Below are 25,161 nucleotides of genomic sequence, written 5' to 3'. Positions count from 1 at the left end.
AGCTTGGTTTCTCCCAGTTTTTTTTAGATTATATAGATATTGGGAATAATAAATTACAAATCTAAAGGATCAGTTCAATTAGGGAAAGATCACTGCCTGATCTCTCTTCAGACTTGTGGGTTATTGTAAGCAGCCCTATAGTGCTGTGAATCCAGAAGTCAGGTGGCACTGTTGGTGCAACATGTAGCTGCACTTGCGGACATGACAATGGTATATCTAATTGAATTGACCCTTATGTATTATAGATTCCACGTCCTATATTTTCTTCTAAATGCTTCATGCTTGCTTCCATTCTGCACTGTTGCTAAGGTTGTGTTAAAATGTTCCAGTGATTTGAATATATTATATTGAACTGTTAGTCTATATTTTTTATTAAATGTACTTTATTTTTTAATTTTTACTTTATTATAACCCCACTATTCTTCCATGACTTATATATACTATACCATCTGCTGATGTCTTTTATGTTTGCTCAGCCAATCTATAAAATAGGCCTTTTTTTTGCTTGTTGATGAAGGAAGCAAATCTCTGTTCTTTTAATATGTATATTGATTGTTTTGTTTTTTTGTTTAAATTTAACCCCAAATCTATAAATGTGTGTTTAACAGGGAATAACACTAAAGATGAATGAGCTGAACCACTGTATTGTTGCAAGGATTATGCATGGAGGAATGATTCACAGGCAAGGTACAGTAACTTGACTTACAGGATCTATAATTGTATATCTGCTTAAATGTCCGTACAGATGCTTCCCCTGTCACATTGCTTTTGCTAATAGCTGTTGTGAATGAAATCACAACTGAGACTGTATCAGAATATCTACCAACCAAACTAGTCTTCAAACTACACTATATGGACAAAAGTATTCAGGCGCCTTACCAGTTGTCTGATGCAATTAAATGCAGCAACGTGTCTCCTCACAGAGCTGGTACATTGCAGCAGGCCCCATAATTACCAGTGGCTGCCGGTGGGTAGGAGACAGCGGGGGGGGGGGGGGGGGGGGGGGGTCATCAGGCCCCCAGTGATACAGCTGCCGTAAAGGCAGCATCTCTGATCCGCAACACCACCTTAGAGTGCTAGATGTAGGTTTCAGAGCATGCTGCTGGCAGGCAGGTAAGGAAGGCCGGAGGTCTTAGGCAATTGCATTAAAATTACTTTGACAATGGTTGAGGAGGTGCTAAGGATTTTTAATGGGTTTTGCAGCACACCCAAGATCAGCAACTCATAGCACACCCTGCAGAACCCGCTCGTTGTTAAACATTAGGTCCCTTAATTATTGTAGCATGTAAGAATGTGATTTATCGTGTATTTTCAAATCACTACGTGCAAATGCATAAAATGAAGAGATTAGAATTTGTACACCATTACTGTACATTCTGTAATGTAGTACACATTAAAATTTGGATGTATTATGCCTTATTCCATCAGTACAATAAAATGTATTGGTAAAATACAATAAAAAAAAAAAAAAGAATCTTTTAAATGTGTGTTTTCATGTTCTTTAACGTTCGTTCCCAGTGCATATGAATGAAAAAAACTATCCACTATGTCACCTTATACTAGTCAGGCTGCAAAAGGTGCCTTGCTGTTAATGTCATTGTAGAAAAATGACATTTGACCAATATTTAGGGGGGTATTCGAGCCCGACTTTAGAAGCTGTCTGGCCCATTCTGCCGATAACAGCCGTGGATTGTCGCGATCCCGGCCGCAGATCGACAATCAATGTCCGTTTTTCACGGCCACGCCCCCTTTGCGACGATCAGCAGGTGGGTCATTGAATCTTGCCTGTAGTTCAGCTGTCGATTTGACCGCAAACGGGCCAGGATCAAGGCTGTCGGCAGGGATCGAGAGTCGTGATCCTAGATTGAATACACCCCTAAGTGTCATTAAAGGTAACAAGCACTTAATGGAGCAACCCTTCTAGTTGTATTTCATACACCATTTAGATTAAAAACCATAGTTTATACTTTTAGCATTAACTCAAGTTGGGAAAAAAAGTTGTATATACTGTATGAACTTCATATATCCTACAAAATACCTGGCACTGTCTTCCGGTTTCGTTTGCTATTTCAGTGGCGTTCAAGCACATACTGTACTGTTTGCACGTTTGTCACTTTTTATGTGTACTCTTCAAATTTGATAACTGGATTATCAAATCTGAAGGCCTGACGAGTATGTGACACCTCTGGGCTTTCTAGACCTCAACAGTTTCAGACTGAGGAGGGTATTCAATTCCAGTCAAAAACCACATGGATCGCCAAATTACTGGACGATACTTGTGTACTGCATTTGTCGAAATTACGTCTGTTTTCAGCTATTTTTTTATTCCTGTTTCGCCGATGCAGATTCAACTTTTAACCCTTTGAGTGCTAAGTGAATTTGTCAAAATTGATGTGAAAATTGCCAAGCTAACATGTTTGTTCATCATAATGACCTATAATGTTTACCTTATATAGGAAATATAATCTTTTTTTACACAACATTTTTTTTATTTGAATTTACGAATGTGAGCAATGGACAGATGAGGTCACAGGTGTTGACATTCAACAGGTTAAACAAAATGAAACTGCATTGGCGATACATGTCTAAAATAGGATATCTAGTAGCTGATCTGTTAGTGCAGTAGTGGTTTTGTTCCCCACATGCATCCCACTTGCCACTGTCCTCGAATTGACATACTGCAGAGGAATACACAACATTCCCTCTTCCTCTGATATCCTGGGGTCACAGGCTGTTGATGGCTAAGAGACACCTGGTGCACACCACTGTCCTAGTGGAATTCCCCTAAACATATTTTTATTTCTATATGGTGGTTATCATTATTGATAGTCACTAAATTATATATTCTCCTAAACTATATTCTCAAGTTTATTACATGCATATTTACATTTTTGGTTTGTATAGTTTATTAATCCCTGGTGGAGAAGTGAGAAAAAAATGGTTTACATATAGAAAATGAAGAGTTAACATGTTTTTTGTATCACTTATTCCAACACGGTTAGGCCCTTTTGTACAGAAAAGCTTTTTTTTTACTAAGCTTTGTGGCATTCACAAAAACCATGCTGTTCGCTAGAGAGGATGATATTTTGATATTTAATGTGCTTGTCTTTGTATTGGCAGCTATCCCTGTTTTACACTGGAAGTGATTAGGATTCCATCAAGTCCTGAATTTTTCTATGTCACTTCTAAAATTCATATTCCTGCTTGTAGCTTCCAGTAGAGAACAGGAATGGCCAATGCTTTGTAACCTACATTATTTTTCAATGAGCTATTTTAGGGTATCTTGCATTTATGTTGTGTGTGTGTATATACACATGAAATACACACAAATACTGTATATTTTATTTGACGCAAAGTGTGTGTACTATTTAAGATACTGAATTTGAATGTTAAGCAATAATTTTCTTGCACATATTTAGTGCCAGTTACATATCATGCCCCCAGTAGCGCTGTCACAGATGCCCCCAGTAGCGCTGTCACAGATGCCCCCAGTAGCGCTGTCACAGATGCCCCCAGTAGCGCTGTCACAGATGCCCCCAGTAGCGCTGTCACAGATGCCCCCAGTAGCGCTGTCACAGATGCCCCCAGTAGCGCTGTCACAGATGCCCCCAGTAGCGCTGTCACAGATGCCCCCAGTAGCGCTGTCACAGATGCCCCCAGTAGCGCTGTCACAGATGCCCCCAGTAGCGCTGTCACAGATGCCCCCAGTAGCGCTGTCACAGATGCCCCCAGTAGCGCTGTCACAGATGCCCCCAGTAGCGCTGTCACAGATGCCCCCAGTAGCGCTGTCACAGATGCCCCCAGTAGCGCTGTCACAGATGGCCCCAGTAGTGCTTTAACTAAAAATGTATATGTGGCTGGACACCTGGCCCACATGCACAAGATGTCAGCCGTGGCACTGAGGGGGATCATCCTTTTGTGTTTCTATGCATTTTTGAATGGGCCAGTCAGTGCTGAGGCTCCATTTGTATATGTGATAGCCATTAACAAGGAGCAGCAAGGAATGCTTAAGGTGCCCATACACGGTGCGATGATCGCACCCATTATGGGCCGGATCGCATTGAAATGCATTTGTTTTGCATGTGATGCAATCAGAAGGCAGTACAAAAAGGACGTGGAGCACATACTTTTTGTACTGTGCGATGGGATGCCCGCGGGACCGCGCATCGCATGGTGCAAACGCACTGTGTAAGGGCACCTTTAGACCCAGGCTGAAATGTAACGCTGGCTTCTGCATGATGCTTGGACATGGCATAGACAAGTGTAGAGCTGGGACTAGTGCCAACAAGTAATCCATTCATATATATAATAAACTGTATATTTGTCGGGGGGGCGTATTTGTGTATGTATATGCAGGTGTGCTGTGAATTTGGCACAACAAAAAAATGACCTGTGATGATCCAGCAACCGTGAGCATGGCCACATCTGTAAATATTGCTGTAAAGCACTCCAGCTGATCTACATTACTTTGTGTTGTATAAAGCAGAGTATATTTAATAGTCTGTGACCTATTGGGAGTAAAGAGAAACGCACCGTTTGCGCGCCCGAATGAGTGACTCTTCTTGACTTTTAGCTCACCACCCCCAGAGGTGGCGGGTTAAAATATTTGGGTGCCCGTCTGCAGAAACATTTGAATTACCACTGGCTGTCATAAACGGGTGCCGAGACGGGCAGGTAACAATTCTGGCCCTGTATTAAATCACTGTTTTCTGTGACTATAAATAATTGACCTTTCCTAGCAGGAGGACTTGTGAATGACAAAGACTTTTATATTGACAAGTGCTCTCACCCCAGGGGATGTACCTGGAGTTTGTAGCTTCCTGTGGGAATGGGTTAATGTATGCAAAGAGTGTCAAGAAGGTTTGGAATCAATTTCCTGTAAATCTGTTACAGTGATTTGAAGGAGGAAAACAATTTGTGTAGGAAGTCAAATGCTAACATTAATTTTCATAAACTATATAGATACTTATGAATCTGTGTGATAAACATATCAAAGAATGTATTGTTATATAATGACTATATATGAGGCTGTGCTCCCTGAGGTAGAAAGAGACATTCTGTGACTAAGAGGAGAAATACCTGCTGTAAAACATGTGGTGAATGGTCCTTAACGATAGATTTATTCTTTTTTTTTTTTTTTTTTTTTTGAGCAATAAACATCTTTCCTTTACAACAAGTGGATCCATATCCTACAACTACCAGAATTGTACAAAACGCTTTTCCCTTTTCCAGCTGTCCTGGTGTGAGCCCAGCCTCTCCATGCTTTGCTTGGTCCAGTTAAGTAGCCAGTGGGGTCAACAGACATCAGTCAGGAAATGTAGCAGCAGTGTTTCCAAGCTTACACAGCAGCAGTGGGTTCCAGGTGCCACGTTATAGGAACCTGGTGGTGGCAGCACAGTGGGTGGAGTCAGTAATAGGCAATTACTGATGGTAAGAGGGATTCCCCAGATGAACTAGGAGAGCTGTGGGACCCAAAACAAATGTGAGATTGTTTGGCGAGGGTGCATCTGGTCACTGTATTATTGATCTATGGCAGTAGAAATCCATGAAAAGCAAAAGTATGTTAGGTCACTGTTGCATGTGGAATACTGTGCAGTGTAAGTCTTTCTTTGATGGTATATATTTGCATTATTTTGCCATATTATGGGAGGCCATTATCTGTTTAGTATTGTCTGGGGATATCTGCAATATATCAGTGGTTCCCTCAAGGCACCCTAACAGTCCAAGTTTCAAGGTGATATCCATGCTCAAATACAGGTGACTTTATTTGTGCCTAAGGGGGGTAGTGTGCCGATATATCAAACAGTCGGAAATATTGGCACATACCTTTTCAATGCAGCCGTTTTCAGATGTATTTTTTAATTAGACTTACTGTTAAAAGTTGAATGCATTGTCATAAACTGACACTAAATTAGCGAATCTGCGTCCGTTTTTTACGAATTCATTGATAGACGAGTTTCATATCGCGTGGATCGACAGTCAAATTGAATAGGTTGAAACACACTGTTTTCTAATACAAGACCTGTTCTGCCCTTATACAGACTGTCACACACAATATATACATGTTATATATCCATTTGATCAGTGCAGTCTGCTTGTGCATTATAGTTGCATTCCATTGTGACGAGGACACATATGTGGAAAAAGGATGGGTAGACTGCGCTTATTGATGACAGAGTGAGGATATTTAAAGCATAATAGATTTTAATGCTATAATAACATAAGTAAAATATAATGTAAATACACAATAAAATCAGGGGGGGGGTAGGGGAGGGGAATAAAAGAATAGGCTGCATCCACTGTAGGTAAATATCACCTTTTTGTATGTCCACAGTTCAATGAGAACCCAAATGCTGGTAAGATCCTTTGTGCTTGGACACAGCGGTGCTCTGTAAAACTTTATCCAGATGTTGTGTGGGGGTAGCGAGCCTCCCAATTGGAAAGTTAGGTCGAGACGTCCGCTGGGTGACACTGGGTGGGTGTTAGATAGGCGGCTTGCCTTCAGAAGGAGGGTGCCTCACTCCAGGTCAAATTTGCCGATGATGTTTCGCAGCTTAAGGATCTCCAGTAATGATGGGTGGTGGATATTGGTGGTGAGGAGCAGCGTATTCAAGGGGGCCAAATTGCAGCCTGGGCCAACGCGTTTCGCTGCAAACAGCAGCTTTTTCAAGGTGGTTTGAGACAGGCCAGGGAAGGGGTATATATACCAGTATTGCTCAGGTGAATTGTGTGCACCTGTGCGCAGGTAATTAATTCTGCATGACATAAAAACATGTAAAATAACACCTCATAATGAGCAGGAGACAATACTTGATAAACTATTTATATATAGAGTAAAAAACGAGTGTTATCTCAAACAGAAAACATTAAAAAACATTCAGGAGAACACAAGGTCAGAGCACAGCGTTATGTCACTTCCGGATATGTACTTCCGGTTTGGTGAATGAAACGCATGTGAAGCGCATAGCGCTATTAGTGTAGCGCTATGTAGATAGGAGTTGGCAGATGATTATAGGTGGAGCTGGTGATATAGAGCCTGATACATATAGGCATATATAAAGCAAAGTTGCGCTGACAATGGAGGCATATAATAATATGTTTCCACGCTACACCATGTTACTTCCGGGTATAGACTTCCGGATTTTCGAATGGAACGCATGTGGAACGCATAGCGCTGTCAGTACAGCGCTATGTGAGAGTCATTTGGCATATGATTACAATGAGTGATGTTTGAACAATTAAAGAGGAGAAAAGGCACCAGTACATATGGTATTGATCCCTGATATTAAAGGGCATAACTATAAAGAAGGCTGTACTTATTATTGCATATATACACACAGGGTGTATATAGTGCAACCCACAGAGGTCTCCCTCTTATGGAGGAAACAGGGGAGGTTTATAAAGAGGGCCTCTTTGGTGCTTGAGGGCTATGAATAGCTAGTATACACATGCGAGCCATTCAAAAAACCAATATTATATGCATATAGCATTAATTAGACATGGAACAATAAGGGAATATATATTAGTTAATACAAATATAAAACAATTCTAATAAAGCAGGCAATAATTATAAACAATAAATACAGTGAGGGTTTATTAGGTAGGCATATCCAGCGTTGTAGATAAATGAATTAATAATATAGACAGACAAAAATTAATAATAAATATTAATAATAATACATTTGCATTAGTATAAGTAGTTAAATATTATTTCTTATATATATATATATATATATATATATATATATAATGGTTGTAATATGTAAAATAGTGTAACAATAATAGAGAGGGGTTCAGATGTAGGACCATAGGAATACAGACACTAAAACGATACAGTAAGGTGGATATCTAAGGATGATATTCAAGGCAGGAGGAGAAAAGAATATTCATTTGTACATAATGGACCTAAGTGTTTACGGTGATTCATAGTACAGAGTTTAGCTCTACTGCCTCGTTGAGGCCTTCAGGGTGGATGGTATGGAGCTGAAACATCCACCCTGAAGGCCTCAACGAGGCAGTAGACCTTACTGTATCGTTTTAGTGTCTGTATTCCTATGGTCCTACATCTGAACCCCTCTCTATTATTGTTACACTATTTTACATATTACAACCATTATATATATATATATATATATATATATATATATAAGAAATAATATTTAACTACTTATACTAATGCAAATGTATTATTATTATTAATATTTATTATTAATTTTTGTCTGTCTATATTATTAATTCATTTATCTACAACGCTGGATATGCCTACCTAATAAACCCTCACTGTATTTATTGTTTATAATTATTGCCTGCTTTATTAGAATTGTTTTATATTTGTATTAACTAATATATATTCCCTTATTGTTCCATGTCTAATTAATGCTATATGCATATAATATTGGTTTTTTGAATGGCTCGCATGTGTATACTAGCTATTCATAGCCCTCAAGCACCAAAGAGGCCCTCTTTATAAACCTCCCCTGTTTCCTCCATAAGAGGGAGACCTCTGTGGGTTGCACTATATACACCCTGTGTGTATATATGCAATAATAAGTACAGCCTTCTTTATAGTTATGCCCTTTAATATCAGGGATCAATACCATATGTACTGGTGCCTTTTCTCCTCTTTAATTGTTCAAACATCACTCATTGTAATCATATGCCAAATGACTCTCACATAGCGCTGTACTGACAGCGCTATGCGTTCCACATGCGTTCCATTCGAAAATCCGGAAGTCTATACCCGGAAGTAACATGGTGTAGCGTGGAAACATATTATTATATGCCTCCATTGTCAGCGCAACTTTGCTTTATATATGCCTATATGTATCAGGCTCTATATCACCAGCTCCACCTATAATCATCTGCCAACTCCTATCTACATAGCGCTACACTAATAGCGCTATGCGCTTCACATGCGTTTCATTCACCAAACCGGAAGTACATATCCGGAAGTGACATAACGCTGTGCTCTGACCTTGTGTTCTCCTGAATGTTTTTTAATGTTTTCTGTTTGAGATAACACTCGTTTTTTACTCTATATATAAATAGTTTATCAAGTATTGTCTCCTGCTCATTATGAGGTGTTATTTTACATGTTTTTATGTCATGCAGAATTAATTACCTGCGCACAGGTGCACACAATTCACCTGAGCAATACTGGTATATATACCCCTTCCCTGGCCTGTCTCAAACCACCTTGAAAAAGCTGCTGTTTGCAGCGAAACGCGTTGGCCCAGGCTGCAATTTGGCCCCCTTGAATACGCTGCTCCTCACCACCAATATCCACCACCCATCATTACTGGAGATCCTTAAGCTGCGAAACATCATCGGCAAATTTGACCTGGAGTGAGGCACCCTCCTTCTGAAGGCAAGCCGCCTATCTAACACCCACCCAGTGTCACCCAGCGGACGTCTCGACCTAACTTTCCAATTGGGAGGCTCGCTACCCCCACACAACATCTGGATAAAGTTTTACAGAGCACCGCTGTGTCCAAGCACAAAGGATCTTACCAGCATTTGGGTTCTCATTGAACTGTGGACATACAAAAAGGTGATATTTACCTACAGTGGATGCAGCCTATTCTTTTATTCCCCTCCCCTACCCCCCCCCTGATTTTATTGTGTATTTACATTATATTTTACTTATGTTATTATAGCATTAAAATCTATTATGCTTTAAATATCCTCACTCTGTCATCAATAAGCGCAGTCTACCCATCCTTTTTCTGTTTTCTGTAGGGACTGACAATCCCTTTTTTGACAGCTGCTGGTTGAAACCACTCATACAGGCGCCCCTCCAGTTACTTCGGTAACTGAACCCCCTATTTTTCTTGAGGACACATATGTAGCTACTATAGCATTTAAAATATTTATGAACATACCCTCTTCGCTTTTCTTGTTTTACCACGAGTAAATAATGACTAGTATGGACAAATGTTCGTTTTTTTTTTTTTTTTATGTGTGTGATTATATGTGCAAGCAAATAGGCACTAACCAAGCCCAATGAAAGATTATTCATAGAATCACCTCAAGCAAAATGTTAACATTTCGATCCCAATCATATCTTTGTGAAGACACCATCATGCAAATCAGGTAGGGGCAACCACAAGGTGCCATGGTTGTCACTGCCTCATTTGCATGATGGACACCATTCCTTGCAATTATGCCTGCTGTTATAAAAACAAATTCAGAAATCATTATCATCAGCTGAGTATGTTAAGTGAATCTTCAATTCCAATTAACCAAAGCTGATTAGAAGGGATAATGAGTCAGTGGGCCAAATGTGATAGCCTTTGGGTAGCCAAAAGTGCAGATGTTTCAGCGATTTGAGCTGCAAGGCTTAAAGTGGCACATTATTCTTTTAAGTAAAAACCAGGTTAATTTTGCAATTTAAAAAGAAATTCTGATTTTACTCTCTCATCTGTGTCACTGAAGCGGTTTCTTTTTGGAAACACAAATTGCTATTACATGTAGCCTGGACGCTTATCTTTAAATAATAACCTTTTTTTGGTATAGTAGTAAGTATTGTTACCATGCTCACACAATAAAGTGTATATTATGGCCGTTGTAAAAATGTATGGAAACAGGTTTCCTCTGATTTTCAGATCTGATGAGTGGGATACATAATTTCATTAAAATACTACCCATGATATTTTATTTCTCATTTTCCAAAAGCATTGGTACATTTTAAAGGATGTAGGAGTAATTTTGCAGTGGGTCATCGCTTCGGCTAGAGGTTTCAGGAGCATTCTTTAGGTTGCTGAACAGATGGAAACTGCCGTACAAAGTCTATTAACCTTACTACACTTTGCATTACTACTTCAGAGACTATACTTAAGGGGATTCACGGTGCATTTAATAATATTTAGCTGTCAGTGCGACTAGTGAGAAAAACAACATAGTGCTATGTATGAAAGTTGCTCATATTAATTTATATTTTTTTTAACGTATTGTGATGTTTCAGAGATGCTCCAAACCAAGCTTATTTATATTCATTTGTTCAATGTTTTACTGTGCAGGTACCCTTCATGTGGGCGATGAGATACGAGAAATAAATGGTATTAGTGTAGCAAACCAGACAGTGGAGCAGCTTCAAAAAATGTTGGTTAGTTACATTTCATATATATATATAATCACTTTATGTATATACTGTATTGTTTTTACAATGTAAATAATACTATACTGTATTTAAATGTTCTTGGTTTTATTTTGGAGTTTTTTGTACTTTGAGGTGTTTTTTTTTTATCCTGATAATGAGGTACTTCTACTTTTACTGGGGGTTTTTTTGTGTGTTTTTTTTAATTCTTTTCCTTTGGTTGAGTATTAATAATAATGACTTAATAAGCTCCGTACACATGGAGCAATTTGGTCACTGAGCAATTTTGACTTAATATCTTAGCGACCAAATCGCTCAGTGTCCTGTTCACATCAGCGACCAATGATGGTCGCTGTTGAAAATTGAGTCAATGCAGGAAAAAGCTGCTGGTCCCAGGAGCATGTTCCTCTCACCAGCGACAAGTACTGGGCTGGTTGCGGGAGCGCGCTCATAGCTACAATATCCCCTTGCACAATGGGTTATGGTCGCTCAGAGACCATATCCCCGGCAATATAGGCTGAAATCGCCCCATGTGTACGGGGCTATAGAGTTGCATAACTGTTCCTCAGTATGCCCCGGGAACACCACCAGTTTAAAAATTCATGTGTTGTTTCCTGTGTGGATGGTGATTCAAATTAGATTGAGATGGAACCTCCAAATCCTTGTAATGAAAATGCATAGTTTGTCAGTGTATAGTGTTTTTTAATTATGTTAAGCTTAAGTAAATCCATTATTGCATGTTATGTGACATGGAAATGTATAGATGTTGTATCTGTAGAATATAATCACAGCGATCATTGCTATAAATAAACAGCCTTATGACAGCGTAGCTTCGTGCTATAGCTTTAATTCTAATCATGTTTAATTTATTGGTCTTGCTTCTCTATCACCATTAAGAAAATCTATTTTCACTTCAGAGAGAAATGCGGGGCAGTATCACTTTCAAGATTGTTCCGAGTTACCGCATGCAGTCTTCATCCTGTGAGGTAATAACATAATACTTAAGGAGTTCTTCTCTTTCTTTATACTGGTGCTAACTACCTGCTGATGGCTGACTGTTATCTGCTTCTTGGGAAGTCGTTTCTGCCTGTGCTAGTAGACCATGCACACCAATTTTACAACAAAGATAACGGAACAGTGAATGTTTATCATTTCCAAATAGAAATGAGAAAATGTAGTTGTGCTTATTTTCAAGGTGGTATATTTTTATTTTATGGTATTGTGTAAGTGTTTTCAGTAAGAACACTAAAAATTACACAAAACCAAGCAGATTGTGAAAAATGGAGTACAAAGCTTATGCCGCCTCAGACTTCTGCCTGTGTGTGTGTTTGCAAGATTAGCATATGAAAATATCATATGACTCACAAAGGACAAGTTTCTATTCCCCCTCTCAGGGGGGTATTCAATGTGGGGTAACGGCTGTCGAACTGGCCCGACAGCTGTGACCCTGTCCCGTTCTTGGTCTGGTGAACCGAGAAATCGCAGACGGGATTCATGTACCGCCTGCGAGGGGGATGAGAAAGGGGCATGGCTGGGAATCGGCGAGCTGCGGCCGGGAGCTCGTCAAGGGGAGGTCAGACTTTTTTTTTTTCTTAAATAATTTTTATTTGAAACTTTTTGTTCTTTTTTTTTCCGGGAGAATGCAGCACATTCATTGGTACTCTTTACCTAGCACGGCGCCCATCGCGGGCATCGCGGGTACATTTATGTCTGCCCGCGACGCGACCGACGCGATGCCCGCGATTTCCCATTGAAACCCATGTTAAACATGGAAATCGCGTCGGTCGCGTCGCGGCCGGCCATAAATGTGCACACGATGGCCACGACGCGATGCCCACGATTTGCCATAGGAATATATGTTAAAAGGCCCGATGGACACTATTTTCATGGTAAATGGCTCAATGGACCCGATTTTACCATAGGAAACAATGTTAAATGGGCCTATAGAGCCCAAATACTTACCCTGAACTCTGAAATGGCCCCCCCAATTGTTTACGCCACCCCACGATCAACGTCAACCCGAAGCGTGGCGAGCGCAGCGAGCCCGCGAGGGGCGGCGGTACGCGTCCTCCGACCTTTTCATACCCCCACTATCGACGTCGGCGTGGAGTTGAGAATAGAATAGTGTGGCGAGCGCAGCGAGCCACCGAGCCCGAAGCGTGGCGAGCCCCGCGAGGGGACGCGTATACCTTCACAGGTAAACGCGTCCCCTCGCGGGCTTCACAGGTGTCCGCGTCGCCACGGACACCTGTGAAGCCCGCGAGGGGACGCGTATAGCTGTGAAGGTATCCGCGTCCCCTCGCGGGGCTCGCTGCGCTCGCCACGCTTCGGGCTCGGTGGCTCGCTACGCTCGCCACACTATTCTATTCTCAACTCCACGCCGACGTGGATAGTGGGGGTATGAAAAGGTCGGAGGACGCGTACCGCCGCCCCTCGCGGACTCGCTGCGCTCGCCACGCTTCGGGTTGACGTTGATCGTGGGGTGGCGTAAACAATTGGGGGGGCCATTTCATAGTTCAGGGTAAGTATTTGGGCTCTAAGGCCCATTTAACATTGTTTCCTATGGTAAAATCGGGTCCATTGAGCCATTTAACATTAAAATCGTGTCCATCGGGCCTTTTAACATTGATTCCTATGGCAAATCGTGGGCATCGCGTCGCGGCCATCGTGTGCACATTTATGGCCGGCCGCGACGCGACCGACACGATGTCCATGTTTAACATGGTTTTCAATGGGAAATCGTGGACATCGCGTCGCGTGCGGGCATCTTTAGCCCGCATACGACGCGACCGACATGATTTTTTACCTCACGATGCCCAAGATCAAGATCGTGGGCGCCGTGCTAGGTAAAGAGTACCCATTCATTATAAGCCTCAGTAATATAACTCGTTCTAATGAGTTGAGTTGTTTCATTTAGTTGCTGGTATAGATATTAGAACTTGTGGATTTGCGTAAGATAGTGAAGTGCAGTAATACACCGTTTGCAATTATCTTATTTCAGAAAGTAAATGTATATATACAATTTAGATGAACACAATTGTATATATCTGCAGACTGAATGATCTAACCGAGTATTTCTCAACAAGTTTTCCCAAAAGTTCATGTTTTGAGGATCTCTATTTACAGTATAGAAGCAAGTGGGATAATTGTTGACAGCAAAATAAATTAACCTGTGCACGACTAAAGAAATCCACAAAACATGACACATGTTGGTAGTTAAGGACTGGAGTTGAGAACCCTTGGTCTAATCAATCTGTTAATTAAATTCAGCAAGTAAAGTCTTCAACTACTCATACAAATGTCATAATGTTAATTACCCAATAGTTATTACATATTCTTTTTACTGCTGTTTTGAGATTGACGTTGAATGCTCATCTAGTCTCTTCCCACACAATTGCAATGTTTTACAGCATTTATCCTACAAGGACTTGGCAGAACAGGACTGGCCACATGTAGGATCAATAACCTTTTTAGTCATTCATTGACATTATACCCAAAACCTCTTTAATCCCAGCAAGTCATACACTGCTGTGTTTATCACTTTAGATGAGTGTCATCGCATTTCCTCTGGTTTCCTCATATATGGTCATCTTCACATCATCCTGACACATTGCTGCATACTGTATGTTGCATAGCAAAAACCACAAAGATAAAGGCATATAAAAACTGTTATAAAATAAAAAAATGGAAGTATGCCTATTTGTGTCAGATTTTTCATTCTGCCCATTCTTGGTACAATAAATGTTATGCTGTGTACACACGGGGGCGATAGGGGCTATAATCGCTGGGAATATGGTCGCAGGTGACCATATTGCCAGTGATTGGAGTGTGCACCAGCGATAAATCGTCGGGTGCACGCTCCCGTTTTCTGCCCCATTGTAATCGCTGGTCGCAGGAGCAGCTAATTACCTCTGCGGCTCCCCCAGCAGAGGTTCCTTTTCATCAGCGATGATGAAAAGGAGACACTGAGCAATATATTGCTAGCATTCTTGACCAATATATCAATATATATTCTTGGTCAATATATCTCCCCCCCCCCCCCCCCCCCCCCCCCCCCCCCCGTGTGTACGCACCTTAAATCTTTCTGCAGTTAAAGCATTCACTGTTAACTCCCAATTAAGTATTTATTAGAAATTGTCTTTCTGTAAAAATGGCATGAACAATTAACCATCTTACTTGCTAAGGATTAGTTTTGTGTGCAAGGTGTAAACTGATGTTTAGCAACCATTACATATGGCTTTATTCAGTACTCTGTGAGAAGCAGCAGAGCATTTATTTACAGCTGTGGAAGATTATGCTGGTGAGTGCAAAACAGAGTATGAAGTATGCGTTACCATCTGGGCTATGAGCTCCTCTAGGTGGATATTTTGTTAACTGCAGTTACAACTGCTTTATCTTACTCCATTGCACCAAAATTCATGTGCTGAAAGCAGAACCAATCGAAGGGAAGCATTAAAATGACGTAGAGATTTTTCTCATTGTTGATGCAGTGGTAACTACAGTTTTACGATAGTTAAAATGTGTTAACAAAACTTGTATCTTATTTCAGAGAGATTCCCCCTCTACATCCAGACAGTCCCCAGCTAATGGTCATAGCAGCATTAACAATTCTGTTGCGGTAAGATCAGCAATTACACATACACACACAAACTGGGGGAATATATTTACAGACATTTATTGATTTCTGTGTTTCAAACACACAGAGAAGTCTCCATCTGAGCATAGTTTAAAATAGTTTGAGGAGTTTTATTCCACTTTTCATTTTTTTCAACTATATCTTTGGTGTTCTAAGAACTTTATTTTATTCATAAAATCAGAGTTTAACCATTACAGTGGACCAGCTGACAGCCATTTTGTGTACTGATCCAATAGTAATGAGAATGCAGCCTATCCATTCACAGGAGACTAGCAACAGCTACAGTATGAGGCATAGTGGCACTACTTCCTTGGAAATTGATAAGCAATTTCCTATTGTTCAGCCCACAAAATATCTGCCTTTGCTGGTTGTAGTTACAGTATAAGGACCACTCAAAAACTATTTAAATGTATTTTGGAAAAAAATTGAATTTTTATTTTGAACAAGAATTTAGTTTCCGCTATCTGAGTTAATGAATTGGTGTGCCCTCTGCTGTGTGACTTGCACATACTTTGCATAACATGAGCCTGGCCTATTGTGTTAAGCTCTGTCTGATGCTAGAAGGGTTGATTTTTCACTGAAATTGTAAAATAAAAATTGCAGTAGCTGCACACATCTTTTCACAACTTTTTTCTTGAACATCTTTAACACAAATTGCTTGCAAATAATGCTTTGATAGCTGCGTTTGCAGCTGTATAATTTTCTATTGCAGGTGTATCATATTTTCTTTCATGCATAATAGTATATTTTTGGATAAGACATTTGCAATCAAAATAAGTACCTGTACTGGGGCGCACTACTTTCTAAGATACTGCATTGTATTTTTTAATATCACTTTGTCTGACATTGTCTCATCAACAAACCAGTGTTCTGGCTTTTGAACATGGCAAGCAGGTTTGTTAGAACTGTGCAAAGGGGCAGTGCTAAACTGAAGAGACATTTTGGGTTAACTTGGTTACAGTTGAAAAGTTGGGGGTTGTTTATTTTCATTCACTAACAATTCTAGTTACAGCTCTGTTAGCGGGACCCATAAATTCATCCAATATGCCAGTTGTACCATGACAGACTTATTTTAACCTACCGCATAAATGTGTTCAAGTGTTTCTAACTATGATGATGGGGGGTGGGGGGGGGTGATTGAATAAGCCGCTGAAATTTGTCATGGCTATTTAGGCCCTGAGGGACAAATCAAGTTTGCCCCGATGCGGGCAAGTTGTTTTCTGGGACCTCAAAATTCCTGGTAATGTCTTCTTACTTTTTTTTTTTGCATGGCCGCGATTGCAAAATCACATAATTCTGGGAATTTATCCATGATCCTATAGGCCCCAATACACTTGTGAGATTTTCTCAGATTTGACCCAATTCAGACCGATTGGGCCAATTAATCTGTCAAAATCTTTTGGTGACTGACATGACAAGGAGCCGATGCATGATCGCGTGCGCATCAGATCTGACTCAAGAGATTGATTCTCCTGCACATAAGATCGATCTCATCTGGTCAATCATGCACACATTGGGGGACATTTTCCCCGGCGTGCAATTTATTGCCCGTCCCCCTGGAGTGATTTGCTGACCTGTACTGCCCACGCAGCAGGCAGGATAAGGAGGCAGCCATTTCAGAGCAGTTAGTATATTGTGGCTGTTTATTTTATGGTACTGAACTTCTTACATCAAAAAACTATTTATTTTATCCATAACTAAAGATTTTTTAGCTAAAACCAAAAATGTACAGGCCAATTAGGGGGGTATGGATCATTCGGTCACCAGCAAGTAGGTCGACATGGGTAAGGTCGTCAGTGAAAGTCGACATGATTTATTTTTTTTCCAAATGTCAACATAAACTTGTACAAAAAATATTGCATGCTGCGCTATATTGGGTGACTGATACTGAAAGGAAAAAAAAAGAGCGCTTGAATATATGTGATAAGGGGTTAAGAACTTGTGCGTGCTGTTTTATATAAAACCTATATAAAAAACATGTGAATAACCTGTAAAGAAATGTTTACATCCCTTTTACGGGTATTTTGGTGGTTGCTGTGGTGCCATGACTTAGATGGAATTAGGACTGCCGGTGGTCCGATGCAGTGTGCGCTGGAAGGTATTTTGCTGCTACCTTTCCCTAACTTTAACTTCCCTTCAGCGTCTGTAGTTAGTTTGCGGTCCTCTCCGGCAGTGGGCTGTGTGTCGGAAGTTCAGGGCTCTCCCTTCCGGTCAGCGTATACAGCGTGTGGCGTCTTCGGCGTGTTTCTCCACTTGCAATCCGACGCGTTTCGAAGCTACAGGGCTTCCTTGACAAAGAAGCCCTGTAGCTTCGAAACGCGTTAGAGAAAAGGTAGCAGCAAAATACCTCCCAGCGCACTGCATCGGACCATCGGCAGTCCTAATTCCATCTAAGTCACGGCACCACAGCAACCACCAAAATTCCCGTAAAAGGGCTGTAAACATTTCTTCAGGTTATTCACATGTTTTTTTTTTGTTTTTTTTTTATAAACGTTTTATTGTAGTTTTTTTTTGAAAATAGAGAAAACAAATAATAATAAAATACAAATACAGGTAAACTGTTACATCAGAAGAGGTCTCCGGCATGCATTGTACACAGTCTCCGGTCTACTCATCTCGCAAACTATGAATATAAATTACTAAAGCATAACTTGTCGGTAGTAGACAAAGCCACCGTAGAAAGTTTTGAGACTAATACAGGTCCAGCTAGGAGGAAGAGATGGAGAAGTAACTCAGGGGTGACCACATATGTGGCACCCTACCGTGTAACGGTGGTTCCTTTCTTGCCATTATTTCAAATTGGACTTTTCTTCCAACATAACATAACGTTGGCCATAAACCGCCAACTGAACATTTAAACACATACGAACAAAGAGGGGAAAAAGGGAGGTGGGAGGACAAGGAAGGGAAGATGACAAGTAAATGAGACAATACAGCATTCACTATGAGATAAAGAAAAAGGGGGGGGGGTTCAGAGTACGATCAATACTATGTAATCTGGCGTAGCATGATCCAAGTGGTATTTTCGAAAATCTTCTGAATGGAAGACTGTATTTCTGGGTCTAATGATTGAATAAAGAAATCCCACTTAGCATAGAAACGAATCACACCTTTCTCAATGTCATGTAGGGATGCCTGACGTTCATAATACATGATTTTCAGTAATGAGTGTTTCAACTCCGTAAGCGACGGGGTAACCCTGTGGATCCAGTGGGTCAGGATCAGTTTTTTAGACTGGACCAGTATCAAGCTAAGAAGTGGTATTATCCTTTTTTTATGCGGTCCAAGTGTCCAATTTTTAAAGTTAAGGAAAAGGATGGGGATGGGATCATATGTGAGTTGCAGGTTAAATAAGGTATTCAGGAAACCCAGGACTTTCCTCCAGAAAATTCTAATCTTGCCGCATTCCCAAAAATTATGGAAAAGGGTGGCCCCTATTATCTTGCATTTAGGACAGAGACCCAGATCTCCTGGAACAAAGTGGCTCCTTTGTCGCTGTGATACATAGGCCCTGTTAAGGAATTTCAAGTGGGTTTCCTGAAGAGAAGCAGACTGCAAGTGTTTGAGAGTGGTGGGGAGATTTAGTTATTCACATGTTTTTTATATATGTTTTATATAAACGGCACGCACAAGTTCTTAACCCCTTATCACATATATTCAAGCGCTCTTTTTTTTTTTTCCTTTCAGTATCAGTCAACATAAACACTAAAATGTAGCACAGTGCTCGGCACGCTACTTTATTCTCCCACCACCCCCTAGTGGATGGTAGGGCATGAAATACCGCCTGTCGGCTCAAAAATCAGGGAAAAAAAAGCCCATGTCGACCTTTTGACTGTTGACCTTCCCCATGTTGACCTAATGACCATGTCGACCCTAAGTCTTGTCTACATTCCTGCATGTCGACCTAGTGGTGTCAGCCTAATGCTTGTCGACCTACTTGCTTATGACCCAATGACCATATCTTGATGAGGGCAACTACATAGTATTTATTATAATTAATTCCAACGTTTGTTTACATCACAGCCAAGGACAACAGTCCTGACTTTTTATTTCACAGTTTTGGCCACCCCCTTCTAGCACTCTTGGCATTCCCTAGGACCTCCCATCTGTACACATGCAATTTGGCCAGATAAATCTATTCAATTTATTAGACCAAATTGCATGTAAAAAATGGCACATCAAGTTAACAAATGTCATGTAGCACTCCAGGGACGTTCACAGCCAATAAGCTGCATCTTGTCCCTCAAACAAGTTCAATAAGTGTATGGGGGCCACTTGTCTTTTTTTCACCTAAGACAGTTTTGAATGAAATTGCCTATCAGGCAAAAAAAAATTACTGGGCAGGTCAGTTTACAAACTTGCAGTCCTAATTATGCATATTAAGCCATCGCGCAAATTATTATTTTATCAGTACATTTGTGTTGAAGATGTGGATAGTGGCATTCGTTTTTATAATACGCATCATTATTGTGCTTACACTTTTCTGCTTTCCTGAAGCTTCAGCTAAACATCTTTTGAGCTTTTTTTTTTTTTTTTTCTATTTGATTTTTTTACATTTTTCCATAGTTAATTCTTACACATTCAAAATACTACTTGTGTTTTTTTTAAAGATAAAAGCTCTGTTAATCAGTAAGATGAAAATGTTTTCTTTTTGGGTTGACTTTGTTCTGCAGGACATTCCTTCAACTACTCAATCAAAAGGAAGACAGGTGAATAATACTTCTTTTTGAATGATTTGTTAATGTTGGTTTTAATAAATCTCATGTTCATTGTGTTATCACTATTAGTTTCATTATTCTTATTACATTAAACCCTTTTTTCTGTAGAGGTCTATGTTGTATTACCAGTATCATTATTGTCAATGCACTACAAATGCAGATGTACAACAGCACAAATATGGTGAATTTCAGAAGTTCTAAAATAAAGAATAAGAAAGCATATACCTGGCTGCAGAAATGCTGCACTCGTGGGTGATGTGCTGGAAAGTTCTCATTTTAGTCTGTTCCGTAGTATTCTTACTGCCGGAACTTCATAACCTTATTATTATAACCAATACAAAATGTATGATGTACAAAGGTTTCGAGATAAGAAAAAAAATTTCATTTGAATTGGCAGAAGTTTGTACTGACATTATTCATCGCCGCTTACAAGGCTAAATTATACTTTTGCTGTTTATTTAAGAAAATTACATTTGTAAATGCCGTATCTAACACAAGTTCTGTCTTACAAAATTTAATTCTGGTATCGCGCTCTATAACCCATTTAGAGCATTTTAATTTAAGAGTTTAGGAGTGTGAAGAAGAGAATATGTACTACTCCAAATCTCTATTTAACCAAGATATTACCTAGTTGTAGGAACATTTTCTAGGTTCAAATATATCCATTACCATTATGGGAAGTATTTAATGTTTGCTGATATTTCCGACAGTCAAGCTTTTTTGTCCATCTTTCCCCCCATGATGATTCTACTTTTTAAAAAGTAGAAAAAGTCGAAATAGTCGAAAAGACGGCCGCAAGATCGTTGCATCTGTGTCCGCCAATCCATGTGTTGTATTTCAAAATACACGTAGATCGGAAAGTTTTTCACCAATACATGTGTTTTCTATCTGTTGGAACGCTTGTGCAAGTTGATAAAAAGGATTGAATTCCCCCCCATAGTCACACCAAGGCTGATAATATACTGTTTCAATTCTTCAAATTTGAAATATTTGCAATTTGCGAGAAAAGTTATTTAATAGCATTGCTAAATTGACGTTTAGTTTAGCATAATGGCACTTTATTGATGAAGTCAAGAGTTTGTTCAATCTTTTAACTTTATACTACAGTAAAGTATATACGAGGAATGCATGTAATTTTAGAATTACTTTAATACCGGTAACCCAAATTCTTCATATTTGATGCAGTTGGAATCTAATGTTGAGTTATTTGCATTTGATAGTTGAGTGAAAACAAAAAAGTCCATTCCCATTCCTTTCTTATTAATGCTTCTGCCATGCAATTTCTTTCTGTGCACTCATTGCTCATCTTTTTACCACATAAGCCTACTTTTCATGTGGTCCTTCAATACTCCAGTGTGGTCTTCACTGGCTGTAAATAAAATATTGTTTGCTGTTTTGTTATAGATATATGTAAGAGCACAATTTGAATATGATCCTTCAAAGGATGACCTCATACCCTGTAAAGAAGCTGGAATCCGGTTTAGGGTGGGAGATATTATCCAAATTATTAGTAAAGATGATCATAATTGGTGGCAAGGCAAACTGGAAAGTGCCAAAAATGGTACGGCTGGTCTCATTCCTTCCCCGGAGCTGCAGGAATGGTAAGTAATTAGGAGCATTGTGAAAGTGGGTATATATTCTGTACAATCAAAGTGACCAAAGGTATAAAGGTTTTCTTTCAGTATCATACTTCATCAGGAAAAACTGGAGCAAATTTAGTTTGACTCCAGAAGGTTGTTTGTAATATTTTATGGGTGTTTTTCTTCACATTCTCTTACTAAATTGCAAAGAAACTGAATCCTGCAGGTCACCCAAGTGTCATTAACTGTCCACATTTAGGGCTTGCTGGTTGATGCTGTAGAATCCAGATCTAATAGATTATTAATTCCCCAATATCACCAGTGATCATCTAGCATTATGGATATGATATGATATTTATAGATTAGCACTGGTTTGTGAGAAAAGTTTGTTCTTTGTTTGAAGTTGTCTAATATCTTGCTGTTAATTACGCAGTACTCTAGCACTTACACCAAAGATCTATATGAATTATTAGGTATGTGGCAGCGTAGTGTGCCATTGTTTGATACAGATACTGTATGCCTGTTCTATAAAAATTATATAGTGATTACCTGTAGTAAATGAGCAATATATGGCCTACAACAGGGTTAATCCAGTCCGTGGGATTTTTTTGTTAGCAAAGAAACCTAGTATAATTTAATCATTTGCAATGTAATTTCCATATATTACACAGATTATTTCTGGGTTTTGGAGGGTTCCATTTCTGTGTTAGAAAAGAGCACAAAATAGATCCGATTATATGCTCCCTTTACTAAGCGATCTGACTAGATTGCTTCAAAAGTAAGCACAGAACGCTCAGTGTGTATTCCCCTGAGCCATGGCAATGCGCAGTCCTGCACGGTGCTATCGCCTGCTACTTAAGTCCGTGCATGCAGTCAAAATCTAGTAAAAATGCTTAGTAGGTGAGTGCAAATCACTTACTAAGCAATTTGACTAGATTTTGACTGCATGCACAGACTTAAGTAGCAGGCGATAGCGGCGTGTGTACAGAATGAGCAGTAGTCATGCTGAACCACTACCTTGCTTTTTTTTAATTTTTTGCTTAAGTAAAATCACTTAGGAAACAAAGCTGCATAAATGGGCTCTCTATGGGCAATCTAGAGACTGGGAAATCGCCTACCCTAAATAGCTGAGAAAAAAACGCTAAGCACAAAACTCAACTTGTGTATGCCCCTTAACTTTAGATAATGTCACAACTATACTATGTCCGATCAATATACTTATGTGTCCTCTTCACATAGGCACAGTACACTTCTAATCTATGCAGCTTGTGCTTACAGTTTGCTTTTATAAAGGTAACTTTTGTTGTACCCAATTAAAATGTTCAATAAAGCTTTGTTTCCCCCCAAAATGAAATATAGCAACCACACACCCCACCTCCCATGTATTTCCTATCTCCTCTCTTCACCAAGCAGCAATCTGCTTCAATCCTTTTCTTGCATCCTATAACACATTCCCATGATTTGCCTCCAGTTATGAACATAGTTGCCTCTACTCTTCTCTACTGCCTTTTAATTTGACTCAATCCCCTCACAAATAATTACCTGTGTTTGTCCAAGTTTTAACAAACTTCTTGTGTCTTTTTATTATTGTTAAAGCATGTATGATTTCTAAATTTTGCTTTTAAAACAAAGTTGATAAGACCCAAAAAAAAAGGAGGGGTGGCCCTCCCAGATATACAAACATACCAATATGCGTGTATCCTGAGTCAGATCCCAGAAGCAATAAGAGAAGGAGAAGAGAAACCCTGGGCAAAACTAGAAGAAGAAATAATGGGAGACCTAGGCATAAAAGATCTAATCTGGATGCCAGTAAATATGAGGCAAATAACAAAAGACACTCCAAAAGCGGCTAAAGACACACTTAAAGCCTGGGATCTGTTTCTGAACACACATGAGAAAATTAGAACGCCTTTAAAACACATGGAAATACAAACAATAATGAAACTAATCCCAGACCTTAGGGTAGATACATGGATCTCTAGAGGGATAAAAACTGTAGAAAAGCTAATTGGAGAAGAGGGAGTAGTTCCATTTTCGCAACTCCAACAAAAGTATGGAGTTCCGAAGATGGATTTCCATAAATATTTACAAATAAGAAGCTGGATAAATAAACAACAAATAAAAAGAGGGGAAATAAAGCAGCTATCAAACAATGTAATAAATAGAATAGAAGGAGGCTATCAGGCAAGAGGAATTACGTTCTGGTACAAAACCCTGATAGATAACAGAACACAAGAAAAAATGAAAGGACAAATTAAGTGGGAGAGAGATTTAGACCTAGAGATAAATGAAGAACAATGTGATAGGACTTTCTCGACAATACATAAGATGACTAAATCTATTACACACACAGAAAGATATATGAAATTACTACATAGAATGTACTACACCCCAGAAAAATTAAACAAGATAAACCCACAGCAGATAGATGAATGCTGGAGATGCGGGGAGGGGAGTGCAGATTTGATGCACATATTTTGGACGTGTGGTAAAGTCAGAGAAGTTTGGAGGGAGGTAGGAGGATTGGTAACAAGAATACTGGGAAAAGAGGTGGAACCCCCCCCCCCCCCAGAGGACACTACTTCACATCGAGGCACAGGACACAAAACAAACAAACTTATACTTTTTAAATCAAGTCTTTATAGCCACAAAAACGGCAATAGCGCAGAACTGGAGACAAGAACAGATTCCGTCTCTGATTAAGATAATAAACAAAATAAATTATGCTTATAGAATGGAGACGAACGACGACACAGTAAACATCAAGACACTCAAAAAATGGGAAATATGGAAACAATATCTCGACTGTGAAGGAGACGCCTTCTGGGAGGCCATAGACACCTCAGATATAAAAGAAATAGAATATTATATTGTTGGAAAAACTGACCAAATAATGCTGGGGAAACCCCCCGAAAATTAGCAAACCCTGAATCTTAAACCCTGGATCTTAACCCCTTCCTGACACAGCCAGTTTTTGCGTTCCTGACAGAGCCATTTTTTTCAAATCTGACATGTGTCACTTAAGTGGGGATAACTTTTTTTTGCTTTTACTTATCCCAGTGATTTTGAGATTGTTTTTTCGTGACACATTGTACTTCAAGTTAGTGGTACATTTTCGTCGATACAGTCTGT

At 39.6% G+C, this 25,161-nt stretch overlaps 1 protein-coding gene across 13 annotated transcripts in view; it reads left to right on the top strand.

Moving 5' to 3' along the window:
• The window catches only part of CASK (calcium/calmodulin dependent serine protein kinase), a 318,758-nt gene that overhangs the window by 220,892 nt on the left and 72,705 nt on the right, over positions 1–25,161 (top strand). For 6 of the 13 annotated variants that reach the window (XM_083172661.1, XM_083172652.1, XM_083172649.1 and 3 more), the window contains 7 exons: positions 609–687; positions 11,019–11,104; positions 12,013–12,081; positions 14,506–14,547; positions 15,645–15,713; positions 20,405–20,440; positions 21,854–22,050. In XM_083172661.1, coding sequence (XP_083028787.1) covers positions 609–687; positions 11,019–11,104; positions 12,013–12,081; positions 14,506–14,547; positions 15,645–15,713; positions 20,405–20,440; positions 21,854–22,050 — 578 coding nt within the window. The remainder of the gene's footprint in view (positions 1–608; positions 688–11,018; positions 11,105–12,012; positions 12,082–14,505; positions 14,548–15,644; positions 15,714–20,404; positions 20,441–21,853; positions 22,051–25,161) is intronic. The other 7 variants (XM_083172655.1, XM_083172657.1, XM_083172654.1 and 4 more) reach the window with 2 other exon arrangements.

The sequence above is a fragment of the Crinia signifera genome, chromosome 2 (genome assembly GCF_055691185.1).
Source record: "Crinia signifera chromosome 2, ASM5569118v1, whole genome shotgun sequence".
Taxonomy (NCBI): Eukaryota; Metazoa; Chordata; class Amphibia; order Anura; family Myobatrachidae; genus Crinia; species Crinia signifera.
The sequence above is the reverse complement of the archived record's forward strand: the minus strand, read 5'-3'. Positions and strand labels throughout refer to the sequence as shown.